General features: G+C 40.9%; 1 protein-coding gene across 3 annotated transcripts in view; it reads left to right on the forward strand.

The window, feature by feature from the left end:
- FDFT1 (farnesyl-diphosphate farnesyltransferase 1) overlaps window positions 1–22,944 on the forward strand; it is a 37,355-nt gene that overhangs the window by 3,094 nt on the left and 11,317 nt on the right. For 2 of the 3 annotated variants that reach the window (XM_008576323.1, XM_008576324.1), the window contains exons 2-5: window positions 7,849–7,946; window positions 8,779–8,962; window positions 12,734–12,862; window positions 16,087–16,278. In XM_008576323.1, the coding sequence (XP_008574545.1) occupies window positions 7,849–7,946; window positions 8,779–8,962; window positions 12,734–12,862; window positions 16,087–16,278 (603 nt within the window). Of the gene's footprint in view, window positions 1–7,602; window positions 7,947–8,778; window positions 8,963–12,733; window positions 12,863–16,086; window positions 16,279–22,944 lie in introns of those variants that run through there. The other variant, XM_008576322.1, reaches the window with a different exon arrangement.

Below are 22,944 nucleotides of genomic sequence, written 5' to 3' on the forward strand. Positions count from 1 at the left end.
GGGGGCGGGTGCCGCAAGGGTCTGCTTCGGCTGCCTCTGCACGGCAGCCCGCGCGGGGGCCTGTCGCAGCTCTGGCGGTCCCGACGGAAACGCCGCGGCCGTACCCTGCGTCCCAGCCTCTGTGCCCCTGGTGGTGTGCTGTCCCCGGCGGCGGCGGGATCCTCCCTCCTTCCGCCTCCACGCGCGGAGTCTGCCGTTCCCCAGGTCTCGCTCCGGGCAGGGAGCGCTCGGGACGGCGACACGCGCGTGTGCAGACACACGACACCAGAGAGGTCGCCGCGCAGGGGAAGAAACGTGACGGAACCGGCCGCAGAACCTTGAGTCGCCTCGGCCGCTCCTCGCGGCGTCCCCGCAGCCCCGGCCCCTTTCAGACTTGAGAGTGTGCGCTCGACCCTGGATTCTGAGCTACGTGACAGTAGTGATCTCTTGATGACGCAGTAGCTGTCAACATCTGTGAGGGTGGATTGACGAAGAAAGGGTGGGTGCCGTGCCCGCGAGAAGCTCTGGCCTTTCAGACACGGTGAAGTTAGGTTACTGTGGCAGGGGATGTGGCAAGTGTCATAAGGAAATCCACAGAAGGGGAAAAAGTCACTACTGGCTGGGATAGGGGTTTAACCTTTGGAGGGATGCCTAAAGGAAATGAAGTTCTAAGTTGCTCCTGTGCCTTGCTGAGTAAATATCTACCTAGAGATTCTTATTAAGTTTTCTTATTTGGGACCCTCTTGAAATTATTTGCAAATATTTGTTATTGTAGAAATGTGCGTTTGGGGGTTGGGGGGAGAATGGCGTCCACTATTATCAGATTCTCCCAGGAATCTAAGACCCCAAACAAATAAAAAATCACTGCTTTACGCTGCAGGTTGTACAGTCTCTGAACACCTCCGGTGACAGGTAACTCACTACCTCTGGAGACTGCCTACTCCAGTTTAGGAAGTGTTACCTTAGAGGGAGCAGACAGTCTAATCTTTGTTTTGGAATATAGCACTTGAAGTATTTTAAGAGAACTCTCACGTTCTCTTTAAGAATAGTGATATACAGTCCAAATGTTCTGTGTTCTTTCCTTAGTTATTCATCATATGTTACTTTTTCCAGATTATTTACTGACCTGGTTCCTCTTTAAAGTCTAGTGACCAAACTTGTACTTTAAATGTGGTCTGGCCATTTCAAAACTTTAAATTCCATTGTTAATGGATGCTGTTAATTCTAATTAACACAGCTTAAGATTGCTTTAACTTAAAAAATGCATTTTTAATTATGAGATATTTCAAACAAATAGAAAAATCCTTAATATATAACAAACCATTCTGTATCCATCTCTGAAATTAAATATGCATTAATTTTTTGTTATATTTGCTTTATCTTTGAGAAATAAAATGTTGGGACTGGCCAATTAGCTCACTTGGAAGAGCATGGTGCTGTTAACACCAAGGTTAAGGGCTCAGATCCTCTTACCTGCCAACTGCCAAAAAAAAAGAAAGAAAGAAAGAAAATGTCAAAATACAACTAAGCCCTTTTCCTCATCTTAAACCTCCCCTGCCTTCCCTGCCAATATCAGTGTTTATGGACTTTTTCAGGCAGTCTAAGTCACACTGTGGACTTAGAATCGTGGTCAGTCCAGATTCCTAATCGCACCTCTCCAGGACCTATTCTATCATGGTGCCCTGCTGAAAGACTTTTTAAACCTAGATCTTTACCTTTTAGATGGAGGATGTCATAAGAACAGTGACTAACATTTATCGAGCTCTTACTATGTGCCAGGCACTAAACACCTTATGTCTATTATTATTTAAATTTCCAGTAAGCCTATGAGGAAGCTACTATTTTTCCTATTTTATAGATGAGGAAACAGAGGCATGGAGAGATAAATTAATTGCCTAAAGTCCAACAGCTATCAAGTGGCAGTCAGGTTTTGACCCTTGCAGTCTTGACTCCAGAGCTTACTTTCTTAACCCTACTATGCTACTTATAATTAATGTAATGGACCACAAAGATATATATATATATATTTTTGGCCCCTGGCCAGTATGGCACAAAGGTACATTAAGCACAAGATTATGTAGATCAGCTAAAAGTTGAGTGGACACAAAGCAGAAAATGCCTACCTTAAACACGTTCACAGTCTAATGGAGATCAGGTGTACAAAAGTAGGATAACCTAGGAACTGTCAAGTGATCTTAAGCAAATTTTGATTTCAGGAAATTTTAGTGAAGTGGGAATGTTTTACAGGGAAAGGTTTTCAGAAGACATGGGAAAACTGTAAGCTTAGGACGTTGAGAGGAGGCATTAGATTTAGATCAGTGGCGAAGACACTCAGTGGGGAAAAGCTAAAATGAGCCACCATAAAGATAAGACCAAGCAGGAATTTTGTGTGGAATGATAAGGAAGCCAAACTGGCTGGAAGTGAAGAAAGTAGGTTAGAAGTAGAAAGTTCAGTCATTGTAGTCAGTCAAATAGATGATAGTCAAAAGTAGAGTTATGACACAATGAAAGCAATATTTTTGAAACATTAGTTTGGGGGAGTGGGAGGAGATTTTATGGGGAGTTCAGGTTACCAAATTAATAGTAATAATAGTGTTTATTGAGTTCTTATTTTTTGCCAGGCACGGTGCTAAGCTCTTTAAATCTGTCATCTCAGTGTATCAGTTTTTACCCCAAAACTTAGTGACTTAATTCTGGAGATTGGTTGTACAACAGTGTGAATGTTTTTAACACTACTGAACTACACACTTAAAAATGGCAGAGATGGTACATTGTATGTTATGTATATTTGACCACAATTTAAAAAACAAACAGTAAATTCAAGAAACAACTGTTATTTAGTTCACAGTTCTCTGGGTGAGCTCAGGTTCTTCTGGTCTGGGCCAGCTTGGCGAATTTCTACTGGGCCTGTTCAGCTGCCTAGTGGTTGGATGATCTGGGGGTTAGCAGGCTGCAGCTGGAGTGTCAGGGAAGGACTGAGCCACAGGTGTCTCATCCTCCAGCAGGTTCCTCCTGGGACTCTGCACATGGAGACTGGAAGAGAGCAGACCCTGATTGTTCATGCACTTTTCAGCCCTCTGCTTTAATCACATTTGCTACTGTCCTGTTGGCCCAGAAAAGTCACAAGGGAAGTCCAGATTTAAGGAAGTAAAGAAAGACCCCTGCTCCTGATGGGAAGCGCCACAAACTTTTGTGGCCCTTTTTGTAACCACACTTAGTCAATCTTGACAACAACCCAAAAGAGAGAAGTACTATTAGTATTGCCATTTTACTATGGCATAAAGTAATGAAATAACTTTTCCAAGGTCACACAGCTTCTGGGTGGTGGTTCCAAGGTGCAAACGCAGGCCTGTCTGAAGACCTCTTTGCTTCCAGTCTGGAGGCTGCTCATATTAAAGAGCTCAGGCTTTGATTGGTCCCAGACAGCTGATCAAATCTTAGCTACTATACAGGAGACAGCTTGTACTCCCAGAACATCAAAGGCACTCTACAACACACCTAGTTTCTTTCTTCCCTTCCCATGGGGCGAGTCTGCCATATTAGCTTCATTCATTCGTTCATTCATTTAACAAATATTTGACCACCAATTGCATGCCAGACATTGTTCCAAGTGCAGGAGATACGAACAAGACAAGTGAAGACCTTGCTTTCATGAAACTTTCTAGTGGGAGAGAGAGACATTAAAAAGCAGATATATACAGTATTTCAGGTGGAGATAGTATGACAAAGAAAAATAATAGCAGGACAAGGGATCTAATTGTCAAGAGTCAGGGCAAGGTTAATTTATAGTGTTGTGATTTGAGTCCAAAGACATTCTTTCTTTATGTCTCTTTTCTCTTTATAAAATGAGACTGTTGGAGAAAATGGTAGTATTGGGTACCTCCTGGGAGGGGAAGTAGGTGGTCATGATAAGAGAGGACAGAAAGACCTCACAGTTTTACCCTTTTGTACATTTTGAGGTTTTTTTTAAAAAACTTCGGCTATTCTTTCTGGCTCTAAGATGTGATGAACAATACAATACAATATTATTTTTGTTAGTTGCAGTTTTTCTGAGCATTTCTTAACCCCCCTTGAGCTATTTTAAGAAAGCAGTAGAGTGTACCTCTAATTAGAGGAAACAAATAGGAAAATACATTTCCCTTTATTTATCATTATCTTAGTTTCTTAAGTAGTAAAAAAGTTGAGAAAAAAAAATTATACTTAGCAGATATTGAGGGCTAATTATTTCTATCACAGCAGGATTTGGCTATAAAAATTCAGGGTTCGGGGCCGGCCCGGTGGTGCACTGCTACAGTGCGCCGCTTGGGAGCGCAGCGGTGCTCCCGCCAAGGGTTCGGATCCCACATACAGACCAGCCGCTCACTGGCTGAGCGAGGTGTGGGCGCAACACTGAGGGTTGCGATCCCGTTACCATCCCGGTCCGGTACGGGCGCGACACTGAGGGTTGCGATCCTTGACAATTAGATCCCTTGTCCTGCTACGATCCCGTTACCATCCCGGTCCGGTACGGGCGCGACACTGAGGGTTGCGATCCTTGACAATTAGATCCCTTGTCCTGCTACGATCCCGTTACCATCCCGGTCCGGTACGGGCGCGACACTGAGGGTTGCGATCCATTGCCGGTCACAAAAAAAAAAAATTCAGGGTTCAGTAAACTTGATTTATACTGAGTTTTTAGGAGCATATCTGTAAATCTCTGGGCATACTGCCACCTGATGCTGTATAACACCACCCAGAGGCCATGGGATGGAAAAAGCAGGCCTTTTGTAATCAGGCAGATCTGGCTTCTATCAAGTCTAAATCCTATTATTTAAGCTAATATCTTCTCTTAAGTCTATTAAGTCTAATTCCTGACTCTATGGGTAACTTAACCTTTGAGCCACAGTTTCTTCGTCTGTAAAGTAGAGATACAGGGTTGCAATTCCCTAACCACAATTTCCCAACTCCCAGATGGTCTGAAAATGAATAGTTTTTTCATAAGTTTGGCTCAAAATCATTTGGTGGCAAAAACTTGAATCAAAGTTGAGGCTTCATTTGTCCCACTGAGTATAAATATTCAAATATTTTGCTGAAGAAGTATTAATAATTGATTATGGGATGCCACTCCACACTGAGTGGGGCTATATATGCATTTTACTACGTGCTTTCTAAAACACTCAGAATTCTGAATACTGCTATACTTCTGGCATAAAGTTTTCAGGTGGATTATGGGCCTGTACTACCTTCCTTAAAGGGTTTAGTAAGGATTAAAGGTCATGTATGTATTGTGCTCGGCATGTAGTAGCTGTGTAATGAAAGTAGTTATTAATCTTGTTGTTACGTAAATTCAGTTCTCAAGTTTGTTGGTTCTTTGTTTTTTTCCCCTTCTGAGGAAAGCTGTATTATTCAAAGTCAGGAAAGCTGTGGGGAGGGCTGGTAACTATTCACATGTGGAACTGTCTTTCAGAACTGTCTTTCAGAGTGGAGCCCCAGTCGTGGGAATTCAGTCTTGTACTTTTAGCCACTCTGCTCTCTTCCTCTAAATGCCCTTCATCCCTGTTTTCTCTCATTTGAAAATTCTTGGGAGTGTACTTAATCTAAGATAGTAGTAGAAAACATCAGGAGGCTCTAGGGACAGGCCACAGTAGCCTGTCCCCCCCCCCCCCCCCCCCCCCCCCCCCCCCCCCCCCCCCCCCCCCCCCCCCCCCCCCCCCCCCCCCCCCCCCCCCCCCCCCCCCCCCCCCCCCCCCCCCCCCCCCCCCCCCCCCCCCCCCCCCCCCCCCCCCCCCCCCCCCCCCCCCCCCCCCCCCCCCCCCCCCCCCCCCCCCCCCCCCCCCCCCCCCCTTCCATAGTGTGCTTAATAGTTGTGTCTTCCTGTACTATTCTTGGTAATTTCAGGGAACTCTTGTTACAAGACAAGGTACAGTTTCAGCTGTTCAAATCCAGTGCGACTATACCTTTATTGAAACTCTTGGTTAGACATCAGCTCCAAAACCATCAGTTAGAGCTGAGATGAAAACATCTGGTAGTACAGTGAGAGGAATCGCCATGGCCTGGTAACAATCTGGTCATGTGAAGAGCTGGTCTGGAGCTCAGTAAAGGGCCATTATTCTGTTTCTTTTCTTTTATGATGAAATCTTGCCTGTCCACATTTTGAGAGGGAAGGAGTTGGTGAACTGTTTTAAAATACTATATTCATTTATTCATCAAGCCTTTATATGTTTATATGAGCTAGATACTTTACAAATATATGGTACCCAGTAAATATTGGTTTCTACTGACCATTTTTACTGGAATTGACAATGAAATGAAATTTTCAGGATTATGTGATTTTTTTTTAAAGCTTTACTCTTTTGACAAAATAATTTGCATCCGTGGTAGGAAATTTAGGAAATAAACACAAATAAAAAGAACATAGTTCACCTGGACCCCACCAGGGTCCAGGGTTCACTGTTAACCTTCCTGAAGTAACTTTATCGGATTTCCTGTCAGTGGATATATCATATATATTTTTAACCACTCTCCTGTTAAACCTTTCAGATGTTTCCCTTGTCTCTCATAAAGAGTATGTGGGAAGACAGTGGGGGGGCATTATGAGAACTCTGTACCCTCTGCTCATTTTCCTGCGAACCTAAAACTCATCTAAAAATAAAGTCTATGTAAAAATACACACACACACACACACACACACACACACACACACACACACACAGCAGTTCTTTTTGATATGGTTCCATTCAAAATAAGGCTAATATCCTGCCCTGGAAAAACACAGTCCTTACTTGTTTTCCTTAGGGAAGAGTGAAGTCCAGGGAACAGCTCAGTACACTTCACTATTTTCAAAGGGAAAGACAAGAAGAAATCTTAAAAGGAATAGCTAGCTTTCCAGAGGATGACAGAGGATTAACAGGTACTAAAGAAAATCTATAGTTGGACAGTAGTAAATCGGTAAAAACAGATTTTATTCAGAAAAACTACTAAAATGGGGGAAGAGACCTCAGTATAAAACTGGGCTCAATTACGAATACAAGGAAAAGGGGAATTTACAGCGGGGTGGGGGCGTCGGTGGATGGAAAATTATTAAGAGGAAGCTTCACGAGTGAGAAACCAAACTGACCCAACAGGATTCTTGCTGAAGACAGGACAGAGACCAGACATCACCTGGGATAGTGAGGGGTGAGGAACCCGACCAGATATGGAGGGTGGATCAGATATTCTGGCTAAACTGATCTAGCAGGATTCTTGCTAGAAGTGGGTGATGCAAAGACAGTTAAGTACCAAAGTGCCGGCCTAGTTGGGAAGAGGCTTCAGCGAGCCTTAGTAAAGTTTGGTCTAGTTTGGAAGAGCAAGCTTCTCAAAAGTAGACCCGGTTCCATTAACATCCTGTGGGTTCGGGTGAGAAGCACAAGACTGAGAGGGCTTCTGACGGCGCAGGGGCTCGCCAACGAGCCGGGGGCGGGGCGAGGCCGACTAGGAGAGCCGCGGCCTCAGCGTGTAGGGTGCGCGGGGTGGGCACCGCCCTTTCCGGGCTCGGCCCCAGTGCATCCTCCGTGGGAGGGAGAGCCCGTCCCGCCCCCTAGCGGGCGCCTCCCAACTCCACTCGGGCCTATGGAGGAAAAACTCTCCGCGGGATCCGTGACACCCATGGCCGCGGCCGCCTGCGGCGCCAAGGCCGTGTTGCTTTTTAAGCGCACGTGGGTGCTGAGCCCCGCCGCGGCGCCCCGGAGCCCGGGCACAGGCGCCCCTACGCGGGGCTGGCCCTGCAGGGACTGGCCTCGGGGAGAGGGCGTCTGCAGCAGGCTGCGGAGCCCGGCGGCCGGCAGTCGCTGGCCGCAGCCCCACTCGTGCTGCCCCGCGTCCCCTACCGCCGTGTGTCTTCTCTGCCCGCAGGACTCGCTCAGCAGTAACCTGAAGACGTGCTACAAGTACCTGAATCAGACCAGCCGCAGCTTCGCAGCTGTCATTGAGGCGCTAGATGGGGAAATCCGGTGAGTGGCGGCAGCGGCAGCGTCTCTCGCTGGGGGAGGAACGCCCTCCAGGGTCTGTGGGCCGCTGCGACCTGCGCTCCGACACCGCGCCTAGCGGGCGGGCGCGCCGCCTCCTTGCCGGTGGTGGCTTACCCAGACGCATTCCCGCCCAAGTGCAGGGAAGTTCGCCGTGGAAACGTTCGCGCTTTCGCTTTAGAATGCCCGTCCAGCAGCTCGCCATCGCGTAGTGTCCCTGCAGGCCCAGCTTTATCGGAGAAGCAGTGGGGGATGGTGGTGTTTACTAACTTTTTTTAGTCTTGGCAGCTGAATCTATTTCTGAGCAGGTCCTGCGTTTTTCTTGGCTTCCCTTACTCTACTTTGCATTTCTAGCAGATGATGATTCAATTCTTTTGAAGCTGCCTCTGTGCAAATTGCACGCATAAACTTGCACCCATTGTGTTTATGTATGATAGCATGATAATGGGAAGTTACTGGGTATCTTTGGACTTTCTTTTCCATTTGCAAAATTTAGTTCGGTCTAAATATTTGGTCTTCTGGTTTCTATGTAGTTGTTTCACGTTAGTTAACTCATTCTGGGTGTAGTAGTGACACACAGCTGGTAGGTTTTCTTATTTTGTTTTTTATAAACTATAAAAGCCCATTACTCCCATCCAAGAAAGGAAAGCTAATGTAAATTTTGTTACCTATAAAAAGCCTTGGATATCCTTTCTTAGTTCTGTAGAATTAAGTGTGCAGGCGGGTTTAGAAAATGGCCAAGCATAAATTAGATGTGATTTAAAAATAAGTTTCTCAGATGTTTGTTCCTATATATGAATGGTTTTTCCTTTTACAGCCATGCAGTGTGCATATTTTATCTGGTTCTCCGAGCTCTGGACACTCTGGAAGATGACATGACCATCAGTGTAGAAAGAAAGGTCCCACTGTTACACAACTTTCATACTTACCTTTACGAACCAGACTGGCGGTTCATGGAGAGCAAGGAGAAGGATCGACAAGTGCTAGAGGACTTCCCAACGGTAGTAGAATTACAGATCTCTTCTGCATACACTTGTGTTTATAACTGGTAATATCGTTGTCAGCTAGCCTGCGTACCTTTAGAGAAAGGTAAAATAAGCAGTCTGAGGGCAGCATAATGTGATGGTTAAAAACTGGTAGCTAAGACTCTAAAGCCGCCTGGGTTGGAATCCCAACTCTCCCACTTATTGACTGATGGTTAATTATGTAGCCTCTCTGTGCCTCAGTTTCTTCATCTATAAAATAGGGATGATAATAGTACCTATGTCACAGTACTGTTATGAGAATTAAAAGAGTTAATATACATAAAGCTCTTAGAAGATTGTTAGCTACTATTAATATTGCCATGTTGTTTGGAAGTCCAGTGTTTCTGTGGAAAGATGCATTCATATTTCAGTGTCGAGAAAGATAGATTCTCAGGCTAGCTCACAAAAACCTATTGACTATATAATGCAGCCTAACTGTATAACACTACTGGCTTTTTGAGTACCCTGAGCCTGGTAGCATGGGATTGCTGCTCAAGATTGATAGTAATTGTGGGATATGGAGTGGGCTCTTCTAGCAGCTGAGGTGAGGATCAAGAAGCAGGGTGTGATCCTCTACCACTTACACCATGTGTGATCCTGGGCCTCAGTTTCCTCATTTGTAAAGTTAGAGCTGTGAGGACTGAATAATTTCATACATATAAGTACTCAGAATAATGTCTGGTAGTACTAATATTGTGTAAATATTAAGTGTTTGGTCCATTCTGTTGAAGTAAAGTGGGTTATAATTAACACCTTGAGCTGCAGAGAGTCCCTCAAGTTTATGTCATACATGTGACTAGGTCCCACTTTTCTTGAATTTGCATGTCTTATTACACAAGTGATTCTTCCATATCTTGTAAATAAAGGATTGATTTAGCAATCACATGTTCCCTAATAGCCCAAAGAAGCCCCCCTTTTTTTTCGTATATGGTTGTGAAAGTTTTGGGGAAGAACAGTCCTTATGTGTCTTTTGCTATTGAAACAAGTCTAATCTATATATTCGAGTAGGGTGGAGGGAACCTGAGTGGACAAAAGAAGAGTCCACCCATTACAAAAGAATGTTTGAGAAAGAGTCCTTCTGAGCAAGGGCTATTTCAAATTGCTGAGATCATGTCTTCAGCTCCAGAGTCCAAAATATAATACAGTACAATACAGATCAAAGGACAATGTCTGTGAAGAATAATTAGGTTGAAGCTGATACAATTCAAAAGAAGAAAGAATCTGTGAAGAGTGATTAGGTGAGGAATTGGAGCTCTACCCTAGGGAAGGTGATCTGGCCTCACAGGACACCTGATGACTAGAGGAGGGTTTCCTCTGACTGCAAGTCTGCAGCCATTCATTGATGAGCCTTTGACCTCTGCTAAAGCAGATGGAAGTGCTGTATACAATGGTCATATCCCATTTATAATTGATGCAGATTTTTGCTTTAAAAAAGTTAACTCTTCTAGCTAGACTTAGCCTCTGGAAACAAAAAAAAGCCTTTCCAAACTACTTTTGACTTGAGTAGATTCATAACAAATAACTTCTGGTCATGGAATAAATGTCTTAGGTATCTTAAAAATCAAGGCCCCCTATCCACTCAGCAAAAATGAGAGAATATGAGAATGTGTGAGTGCTAAAATAATTTGGGAGAATATAGCTAGCAGATTTTCAGACAATATTCCAATAAATTTGTAAAACCTAAGTTTTACAAACGTACAGCATTACAGTGGAAACGTAATGCTTTGTTTTGGAAGGTTTCAAATTTGAACATTAAATTCATCTTTTACTGTTTTGGATAGTGGTAGAATGCAGAAATAACACTGTCCTCCTGAAAGTGGAGGATTACCCCTGGTAGAATAAAGGGAGGAGAAAGTCAAGCCAGGCATCACTAATCTTGCTATCGTACACCTTTTATACCTTCGAGAACATGAAGACAAGTTGTGTGTTTTGTTGGCATGTATAATTCTGAGATACTGGTTTTTTTTTGGCAGCTAGCCAGTTAGGGGATCCAAACCCTTGACCTTGGTGATATCAACTCCACACTCTAACCAACTGGACTAACCAGCCAGCCCCTATTTTAAGAAACTTGAATTGGAGGTCCTTTTAGTCTGTGATTCAGCTTGAGATAGAAATACAGGAATTAATAGTGCCTTGTCTTAAGGAATGATTCGTGTATGTGCTCATCTAGCCCAGCATCTTCTTGAAGCCAGGTACACGATTTGAAGGGTCAGCCCGTGGCCCAGGGTTGGGTGTGCAATCAGCTTTCGCAGAGCTTGTTGTCATGCCCAGAGAATATATGAAACAGAGTTTGGAGAGAGGTGGCAAAGCTCTCTCCCTTTCTTGGATTTCTAGGAAGAACACAGAACTCCTCATTGTCACTTCTTCCTGGGTACTTTTGTTTTCATTTTTTGAATTACATAATTATGTAGTAAGTACCAAAAAGTTGAAAGGGATAGGTCAAATTCAGAAGTGAAAGTATTTTGGTGTTTGTTTTTCGAGTCTAAGCTCCTCCTCCTCCCCACCCTCCTTGGCTTTTCCCCTCCTAAAAATAGAAGAGGAATAAGAAGACTTTCTAAATAGGTCTAGCCAAGGATTTGTTGAAGAAACAGCCCTAGGGAGACTCAGAGATTCAAATAACCTCTGATCCAGTCGCTAGTTTGTTTCAGTCCACAATGTGAGTTACCTTTTGGCTTTCCCATAGAAACAGCTTTTCTGGAAAGAACAGAGTTCTGAAAAAACCAAATTGACTTTATGGGTTTTTTGGGTTTAGTAGCTGATGGTCATCAGAGAAATTCTACATTGTCTCAGGCTTCTGAATTCCTGTGGTGCTCTGCAACCAGCTGGTTTTCCCTCAGGTGCTTAATTTTAGGTGTTTCCTGAGGAAGTTTTTTTACCTTTCTGCAAACACAGATCAGGTATATCTCATACTTTTAATCTTTGTGACAAAGTTTGTTCACTGTTTTCAGTATTGTGTGTTGCCTTTATTAATGTTTTGTAACATTTTATTTAAGAAGCTCCATGATCTTTTTATATTTTATTTTGATAACCTGTAAACACTTTGAATTTAAACAAGATTATTTGTTCAGTAGCAATTAAAAAATATCAATACTACCTATCTACATTAGAGTTTGGGCTATGAAAAAAAATTGGGCAGCCTGCATCATATTTAGTTGAGAAATTAAAAAGTTGAGAAATTAAAAATGTAACCTTATAGTGAGGGAGATTCTGTAGATTCATGATGTAAATTGGGGAACCGATGTTAGAAAATGGTTTGCCAGTCTCCTCACTAGGATGTAAGCTCTGCAACGGCAGGAGTTTCTGTTTGTTTCCCTGGTGTACATCTCCAGTGCCTAGGACAATACTTGCAACATAGGAAGTGCTCAATACCTGTCTGCACAAATGAATCCACCATAATGAAGTTTGTCTGAAACAAGGCATTCTCCCTGAAATTCTTACACTTATTCCCAGTTTTATGTTGAAGCATCTCATTATTGTATATTGGAAAGATGAATGTATATAGTGAGACTTTGAGTCTTCTTTTGAGCCTAGGAACATTAGCATTTTTAGATCCTTCTATTTTAATATTTGTAAAATTTGCTTAGCTTATTATCCAATATGTAGAAAACTAGCATAACCTAGATTAGACTTATAGGTGAATCATTTGGAAGTCATAAGTAATGAATTCTGCAATTGCTTTGCTTTGTGGTCTTTGGTACCATGTAAAGTATGTTTCATGTTTTCTATTTTTTACGGTCTTCATTTCAGATCTCCCTCGAGTTTAGAAATCTGGCTGAGAAATATCAAACAGTGATTGCTGACATTTGCCGGAAAATGGGAATTGGGATGGCAGAGTTTTTGAATAAGCATGTGACCTCAGAACGTGAGTGGGACAAGGTTAGTGTCTCTGTAAAACTGTGTCTATGTGTGGTGCATAAGACAGTCAGCAGCCCTCATTGTGAAGTTCTGAACAAGGAAAATTGTCTGCCAGTTCCAGGTTTTCTGGTTTTACAACTTATCTGTTTAGGTTGAATGTCTCATTGTAAACATTTAGCAGGGGCTTAAAGTTTAATACTTTATCAATGAAATTATTCATGCCCTAGAGAGCTTACCATAAATGAAACCAAAGTAGATATAACTCGTCTCAAAGATACAGACATTAAGCTTATAAAACTGTCTCTGACTTGCTGTAAAATTTTAGTTAAATGGCCAAATTATTTCATGTAATAGAGAAATATCAGTAGTTCTCAAACTTTAAAAATAATGTTTTTTGTTATTTTCTTCTTTTCTATTACTGACTGTATATGTACCTTAGTTTCTGAGTCATTTCCAATTCCATCTTTACATAAGATTACATGTAAACTCAGTGCTAACCTAGTCCCCTTTGTTTGTGAGACATAGGTATCAGTTAAATTGTTGTTATATTATGTGTCTGTTTCCTTAGAAGCAAAGAACAGCTCATGAGAATCCAAAGGTATTAACTTTGGATTGTAGATGTGTTATGCTGAGAGGTGAGCACCTCTCTCATTCCTTATTTATTCCTTCTCATTATCTCCTTATATAAATAAGACACATTGAGATCCTTCCAAGTTTCTTCATGCCTTCGCTTGTTTTGTGTGATAGTTACTGTCTCAATCCGTTTTAAGTTGCTCTAACAGAATACCAGATACTGCATTATTTATAAAGAAAAGAAATTTATTTCTCACAATTCTGGAGGCTGGGAAGGCCTATATCCAGGTTCCAGCATCTGGTGAGGGCCTTCTTGCTATGTCATCCTGTGGCAGAAGGTGGAAGGGCAAAGAGGGCAAGAGAGAGCAAGAGGTGGAACTCACCTCAAACTCTGTTATAATCAGCATTAATCTATCCATGAAGGCAGAGCCTTCACCATCTGATCGTTTCTCAGAGGTCCGGCCTCTTAACACTGTTGCATTAGGGATTGAGTTTTGCGGGACACATTCAAACCAAAGCAGTAATAGATGAACACATGTGGGGATGAGCTGTAGACCCCACATTGATGAGGGAGGCACATTCTCCTCAGGAGGCAGATACTGGAAAGGGTGCTGAGAGCGGGTGATACAGCAAATAAAATTACAGGGGCTCCTATCTGGCCAGAATTTATTCCTGACCAGCAGTTCTGTAGGCTAGGAGCTGTGGTGGGGGGAGAGTGCTTGTCTAGACAAAGGGACATAATTGGCTGTGGAGACTAAACAAACAAAAATACAAGGGAGGGGTAGGGGTCTTGTCCGTTTTTGGTAGGAATGGCATTTGTGGGACTTACTCAGCACCCCTGTGGAAACAAAGATTTTTTAAACATCTAGTGTTTACATATTTTGTATCTTTAATAGTGCATAGGTTAGGATCTCAAAAGAGACACTGCTATATATTCATTGAGTCAGTGCAGGTCCAAGGTCTGTAATTTTTTAAGTCTCAAAACTTGACGTTTAGTTACATCTTTGGAACTACTGGGTTATGCTGCCCAAGTTAACAAGTATATGATTGTTGCTAGAATACCAGCTTCTGAATTTAATGTTAAAACTCCTGCTGGCCAAGGACCAGCACTGCGCAGATCTATTCAGGAAACTTAGTTATAGGTTGTTGAGCAGAAGTTCTGATCAGGTAAAATTGTATATTTTAAGGATTTTTTTCCTTCAACTTTACAGGAAGATAAATTATATAGGTCTCTATGTAGTTTTTATGTGTGTATATATATATATACACACACACACACACACATATAAAATATATACACATATGTAAATAGTATTTCTACACAAAGAACTATTATCTTAAAATATATTTTTAATAGCACTATAAATGTACTGTTTTTAATTTCTAGTAAGTCTTTTTAGATTTAATGTAGCTGTCCATAGCTAATTTCTTTCTACCTCATTTCAGCAAGTCTTTACTCTTTCTAGATTCTTCCTCTCCTAGAACATATTTTAAGTGTTCTTGAATATGTTCTAAGAACATATTTTGTATTTCCCTTTGCCATTTCCTTGTGCCCATTAATTAGTCTCTGGCCTTGTATTACTTTATCTTTTTTTAAATTTTATTTTTTCAATCTTATTTAGTATCTATTTTTGTGGGGTGCAATGTACTGTTTCGGTATGTGCACATACTGCACAATGATCCCTTGTGTCACTTTTAGTCAGAGGCAACTCTTTACTCTTTGGTCTTTGCCTAACTTCCCCTCCTATGGCCACTCCAGAGTGTGTGCCTTCTCTAACTACTCTTCACTTTTTGAATTGTCTAATAGACATTCATTTCATAAAAGTATTGCATTAAGTTGTGTTGGGGGAATACCTTTTTCAGGGAAGGATAGCTTTTGACAGACTGCTTTCATAGAAAGAAAAGTTTGTGGCAATTAAGAGTTAAATTTACTAAAACCTATGTTGAGAGAGAGGAAGTTTTGGCAAAGTTGTTGAAGCCTGACTTTTAAGCCAGACTAGCTGGTTTTGAATCCCTGGCTCCTGGCTTCTCAGTTGAGTGATATTGGCCAAGTTAATTGACCTCTCTATGTCTCAGTTTCCTCAGCTGTGAAATGGAGGTAACAATAGTATAAGTTGTTTGTGAGGATTGAATATGCATATTGCTTAAAACAGTCTCGAGGACATACTGGTAGTACTTTGTTCTTCATAATGAATGATTTTGAGGCCATGCAAGAGCTTGACATGTCTTCTGATTGGTCAAAGAAAGATTAAACTATACTGAGTATTCTTAGTTTCTGTTAATCACAATATCTCATCTTCTATCATTGCCTTCACTCCTACTTTAGGTATCAAGAAGGATACTGTACTAGTTTAATTTTTCAATAACCTTTTATTATAGAAATAGTGCATGTGCATTGTAGAAATTTAGAAAATACAGTACAAGTGAAAAATAAAAACCACACATTCTCATTCCCACCAGCCAGAGATCACTGTTGTTAAATCTTTTGCCTATGTCTTTCTTAGATGTTTTTTAATCCTTACATGTACATGTATGTATATTTGTGTTTTTTAATCAAAATGAGATCTTGTACATTCTGTTTGGAACCTGATTTTTTGTAGTTAATGATCTGCAGCATTTCTATTTTAGCAAAAATTTCATTATTGAAGTACTTTAAAAATAATCTTTTACAGTACTGTTACTATGTTGCTGGACTGGTAGGAATTGGCCTTTCCCGTCTGTTCTCGGCCTCAGAGTTTGAAGAACCCTTAGTTGGTGAAGATGTAGAGCGTGCCAACTCTATGGGCCTGTTTCTGCAGAAAACAAACATCATTCGTGATTATCTGGAAGACCAACGAGAAGGAAGAGAATTTTGGCCTCAAGAGGTAACAGATTTAGGGTATTTGGGGAAAAATAATTTTAGACACGCTGAAAACAAATCATTAAACCTTGTAGTTGCAAGTCAGACTACCGTAGGTAACATAAGGGAATGTGTAAAATAAAACAGGTGAGATTTAGTTTGCTGCATGTAGACTGACTGAATGTAGGCCTTCAGACTATGTAATCAGGCTTTTTGTTTCCTTTTTTCTGTAAGACAGTCTTTCTCCAAATGGCAGGTATGATGACAGCCCACATGCACCAGCTTAACATAGAGATCCTGAGGAAGGGCTTGGTTCTTGTTCTCATCCCTGAATCAATTCCTCTAGTCAGCGGGCTGAGTACCCCAATTGGCCAGACCTGGAGTATGTCTGCCCAACATACATAGAATGGATCCCCCCAAGATAGAATTCTATGGTAAGAAGGAGAAAAGGGACTCTAGATAGAGAAAAACTGCAGATGTCCACTCTAAGAGACGAGAGTTGATCTTTGACTTAATTGGAACATGGACAGGGAAAGGGAATGGTTTTGATATTGATTTTGTTCAAAAGGAAATCTAGAATATTTTATGACTATTTCCTGAGTTTATTCCAGCATTTACCTTTTGCTTCCCATAAGATGGTTCCCTAAAACTGTGTGCTTTTAAATTAAAAAAAGATAGGTGACAAAGTCAGAAAAAATATTTGTAACTTATACTGCAGGTAAAGGGTTTGTATTCCTAATATAAAGAGAATTTCAAAAAGTTAAAAGAACCAACCGCTGTATAGAAAAATGAGCAAAGAGATAAGAACAGACTGTTTACAGAAAGATATGCAAATGGTCCTCAAACATCTGAAAAGATGCTCCGCCTTGCTCCTATAAGAAAAGTTCATGTTAAAAAAAATTTATCCTGAGCTCAAACATAGCTTTTAAGCTCCCCAGGTGATTCATGTGCAGCGAGGGTTGAGAAACAGCTCTTGTCTGCCCCTTGTTTGGTGACACCACAGCTCAGAGGAGGAGGGGCTTGTCTGAGGACACCCAGTGAGCCAGCGGCCACCATGGAAGTAGAATCTTGGTCTCCTGGCTCTGAGAGCAGCACCTGTCCACCCCACCATGGTGTCTCACAGACGAGAACATCAGCCACATGTGTGTGATTCATGAGCACAAGTTCCGTGGTCCTGGTCCTGCACACATGGGTGCAGATGCTGTTCTCTGTTTCACGTCCTTCGGCCATAAAATAGAGTAGTATACCACAGGGTGGTGATAGAAATACAATGAGATAACCTTCTAGCACAGTTTTTAGCAAATGTCAGTCCAAACATTTTTTTTTTTAAAAGTACCCTGAGATACCATTTCTTGCATCAAATTGGGAAAAGCTGGTAAATTTGATAAGACATTTTAAGCAGGACTGTGGGGAAACAGGCACTTGTATGTTGCTGGTGATGAGTGTACATTTGTTACAACCCTTATGGAGAGCAATTTGGCAAATGATGAATGTATGAGGTTATTTATTGCAGCATTGTAATAGTGAAAATTTCTAAACAACTCAAATGTGCATTCATAGGAGACTGATTAAATGAACTATTGTATATCCATACAGTGGAGTACAAAAAGAACTGTATACCACTATAGAGTGATTTCCAGGTTATATTATTAAGTAAAAAAAGCACAGTGCAGAACACTGTGTGTAATGCACTACCATTTAAATGGAAACCAAAAATTGATAAAATGATTTCATTTGATAATCATGTTGTGAGTAATATTGGTATTGAAATACTGAAACTATTATATAAACTTTGAAGCATAAAGCTAACAGTTAATTTGTGTTCATATCATAAGTATGATACTGTGGTTTATAATAAGAAATATATATTTGGTCTGTTCATTTTTTGGCACGCAGCTCTTAAAACCTTTGGAATCATTGAAGTAGCATGTGTCTTTTTGTATGCTAATGAGATGGCTGCTAGTTGGGGGCTCCTGGACCGCCTCTGGATGGGGCTGGTTGCCAGGGGATCCTGATTAGGTGGTTGGAAATTTCAGTCCCCACCCCAGACCTCCAGGGAGGGGACAGAAGTTGAAGGTTGAGTTGATCACCAGTGGGCAATGATTTAGTCAATCATGCTTATGTAATGAAGTGTCCATTAAAAATCCAGAAGGACAGGGTTTGGCCAGCTTTTGGACAGCTGAACATGTGGAGGTGCCTGGAGGGTGGCACACCTGGAGAAGGCACGGAAACTTCATTCCCCTTCCCACATAACTCACCCTATGCATCTCTTCCATCTGGCTGTACATCAGTATCCTTTACAATATCCTTTATAAAACATTAAATGTAAGTAAAGTGTTTCCCTGTGAGAGATCTGTGAACTGTTTTAGCAAATTAATCAAACCTGAGTGAGGGGGTTGTGATAACCCAATTTGTAGCCAGTAGATCAGAAGTATAGGTGACAGATAACCTGCTACTTGCAATTGGTGTCTGAAGTGGGGGACAGTCTTATCTACCTATCTACCTGTCTTATCTACCTATCTCCAGGTAGACAGTGGCAGAATTGAATTGAATTATAGAATACTCGGTGTCTGCTGGAGAATTGCTTGGTGTGTGGGGAAGCACCTACACATATTTTGGTGCTTTTCCTATCTCTTAAAATTAGGAATCAAAATTTTCAGTGAAAAATAAGAGATACAAATATAAAACAATGAAGTTAGGCAAAAACTCCCCATTATCCTAAACTGATTTGGAAATATCAGTATGAACTTGTGATATAGTTTCTCTTAAACAAACTCACTTCCTGGGTCTAGCTACCAGAAGGTGTAGAAACAATGACTAGACAAGTAGTAATGAGCAACTCTAGTGTCCAGATTAGGGTCTTTTAATACCATTTCCCACTAAAAGGAACCTGAGCATTTTTAGAGGAATTTTAGAGGACAGGAGATATACAAGATGAGCTTGGAATATATTGTGGTTTCAGAGACTAAAGGAATTATCAAAGACTGGGGCCATGCCAAAAAGGTACAAAAAGGTATAGGAGCCAACTTGAAGGTGCTTTTGCTGGCCAAATATGGAACAGTTTATGCATCAAAAAGAATGAAAACTACAGTGGATAGAAGTATATCAAGTATATTTAACTTCAAGTCGTGATTGAGCAAAAACCAGACATGTACCTCTGGATGAAAGAAGAGGTGGTGTGTTCTTTTATCAAGAGGCACACAGACGTGATTTTTGCTTACTTTTGATGTTACCAGTCGTTATGCTTCATGCTAGTTCTATGAATTTATTGGCATCGTACAAGAGTAGTTATTTTTAAATAGCACCTTTATCAAATATAGTTTACATACCGAATAGTTCACCCTTTTGAAGTGTACAATTCAATGGTTTTTAGTATATTCAGGGAATTGTGCAAACCTCACCACAGTCAATTTTGGAACATTTTTATTACCTCAAAAAAAAACCCATACCCATTAGTAATCACTACCCATTTTCCCCAAAAGCTCCTCCCCTGCCCTAGGCAACCAATAATCTACTTTTTGTCTCTATAGATTTGCATGATCTGGACATTTTGTAACATTGGAATCATAAAATACTGTATGTGGTCTTTGGTGATTGGCTATTTTCACAGCATAATGTTTTCAGTGCTCATCCATGGTGTAGCGTGTATCAGTACTTCATTCCTTTTTGTTGCCCAACAGTATTCCATTGCGTGGACATACCACATTTTATTTATTCATTCATTAGTTGAGGGGTATTTGGGTTCTTTCTACTTTTTGGCTATTATGAATAATGTTATGAACATTTGTATACAAAGTTTTGTGTGGACATGATTTTCATTTGTCTTGGGTATATACCTAGAAGTGGAACTGCTGGTTCAAACAGCAACTCTAACTCTTTGAGGAAGTGCCAGACTGTTTTCCAAAGTGGCTGCACCATTTTACATTCCCATCAGCAGTGTGTGGTAGCTCCAGTTTCTCCACTTCTTGCCAATACTTATTATCTGTCTTTTTTCTTTAACTGTATATATATATACACACACACACTTAATATTTGCAAATATTTTCTCCTATTCCCTTTGAAGCACAAGAGTTTATAATTTTGATTATAGTTTATCTATTTTTTCTAATAGTTTATTTTCTAATAGTTTATCTGTTTTTTTCTTTTGTTACTTGTGGTATCACGTGTAAGAAACTGTTGCCTGTTCTAAGGTCATGAAGATTTATGACTGTGTTCTAAGAGTTTTGTAGGTTAAACGCTTTCATCACTTTTAATTTAATTTTTATATAGGATGTGAGCTATTTTTTTGTATGTATGTCCAGTTGTCCCAACACCATTTGTTGAAAAGACTGTTCTTTCCCATTGAATTATCTTGGCATGCTTGTTGAAAATCAACTGATTGTAAGTGTGAGAATTTATTTCAGGACTTTTAATTCTATTCCATAAAATAATAATATTTTAATTCTATAATTTTGTTTTCATTTATTAGCTAGATTGATTTTCTAAGAAAGAGAAAGTACTTTTTCTCATCTACCATTTGGTCATTGAGTGGCACAGTTCATGTAGGGAAGGCATTATAGATGCTTGATTCTTTCCTTTTATTTTCCCAACTTATAAGGTAATGAATTGGTTTTCTGTTATCCTCAGAATGATATTTTTTGTTATCATTATAAACTCAGGGATTAAAATACATTTGATGTTCAATCCACTGTAATGTTTCCCATTCTTACAGCTTTTGTTTTTCAATGTTTGGTCAGCAAGAGGTTCCTCAAGGTAGCTCCTGAACCCTCTTGAGATCTTCATAGTCTCTGATGGCTTTCTTGCTGTTTGATATGGCAGGCTATTCTAAGGTCATTTTTTGCCTGAGATCAGTACTCATCCATTTCTTTAAGAAGCCCAGGTTTCTTTTATTTTTTATTTTCTGGCAGCTGGCTGGTATGGGGATCTGAACCCGTGACCCTGGAGTTACAAGGTTGTGCTCTAACCAGCTGAGCTAACTGGCCAGCCAAGCAGGTTTCTTTTAATGGGAAACAGTAACTCAGGACCATACTGTGGGTACTCTTGGGCTTTGTGTGTGTGTGTGTGTTTTTAAAGCTTAAATACTTTGTAAGTCTATAGTGGCATTTCCAAATCAAACTCAGGAATATAGGATTATTACCTGATCTCTTCTATATTACATGTCTACCTCGTTTCTTCCTCACTGAGATTCATATTTCTCATGATAGATATCCCATAATTACTCATTTGCTTTTTCTCACATTACATATTTTGCAGCCTCTGAATAGCAATACTAATATACCATCACCAAACATGATTACTGATAGCAATTTAAAATCTTTTTTTGGGCTAGCTGGTTAGCTCAGTTGGTTAGAGGGCAGCGTTATAAAACCAAGGTCACGGGGTTCAGATCCCAGCACCAGCCAGCTGCAAAAAAAAAAAAAAAAATCTTTTTGCGTATGCTAGCCTAATTTCCAATTTTTTACAGTTGTATTTATATCTAAATCATCATACCAGATGCCTAGTACATACTGTAATATCTCCCTTTCCTCCCTTATTTAGTCTCAGTTTTATGTTCTCCTCTAGTCTTTATGTTGATGTCTCTAGTCATTTTGGTTGTCTGAACCTTGTGCTCTCATAGATGGGAAAGATTCATGAGAGCAATAATTCCCGTTGGTAATAGCTCGTGTCCTTTATATTTGGAGATCGTGCTCACTTTGGCAGCACATATACTGAAATTGGGATGATATATTTGAAGGTCAGTTTTTCTAGATATAAAATCTTTAGCTCACATCTTTTACTGTCTTAAATGTATTACTTCATTTTCTTTATTAAAGACTGGCTTTGGAAAATCTTATGATCTTATTTTCTTTTCCCTGTATGTTATGGATTTTATTTGCCTCGATGCTCGAAAGGTGTTTTTACTTTTTTTTTTTTTTTCTTTTTGTCTTTTTTCGTGACTGGTAACAGGATCGCAACCCTCGGTGTCACGCCCATACCATGACCGGCAACGGGATCGCAACCCTCGGTGTCGCGCCCGCACCGTGCTCAACCAGTGAGCAGAACGGTCTCTATATGGGATCTGAACCCTCGGCGGGAGCGCGCTCCGAGTGCCGCACTCTACTGAGTGCGCCACTGGTCCGGCCCAAAAGGTGTTTTTACTTTTTTTTTTGTTCTTTTTTTCCTTTTTGTCTTTTTTTACTGACTTACCACGGGATCGCAACCCTCGGTGTCACGCCTATACCGGGGACCGGCAACGGGATCGCAACCCTTGGTGTTGCGCCTGCACTGCGCTCAGCCAGTGCGCGGGAACCGGTCTCCACATGGGATCTGAACCCTCGGCGGGAGCGCCACCGTGCTCCCAAGCGGTGCACTCTCCAGTGTGCCACCGGCCCGGCCCGTGTTTTTACTTTGATTGCTACCTAGATCCATCACCATTAGAGATGCCAAAATGATACTATCCTAATTCTATCATCCTTTTTGCATTTATTAACTGGATTCTAGATTCTAGGAAGATGGTGGTGCTGGCAGCAGCATAATATGGGTTTTTTCCAAATTCTCACATGAAAGAAAAGGAAACAACTAGACAAAAAAACAAACAGGAAAACAAACTTTAAAACCCAATCTCTGGATAACATGTACAGAAGTACTTAGTGACAAAGCATCACCTACACTCCAAGATCCATGTGGGTGAGACAAAGCACCACACCACAGA

The sequence above is a fragment of the Galeopterus variegatus genome, unplaced genomic scaffold, assembly GCF_000696425.1.
Source record: "Galeopterus variegatus unplaced genomic scaffold, G_variegatus-3.0.2 Scaffold1327, whole genome shotgun sequence".
NCBI lineage: Eukaryota > Metazoa > Chordata > Mammalia > Dermoptera > Cynocephalidae > Galeopterus > Galeopterus variegatus.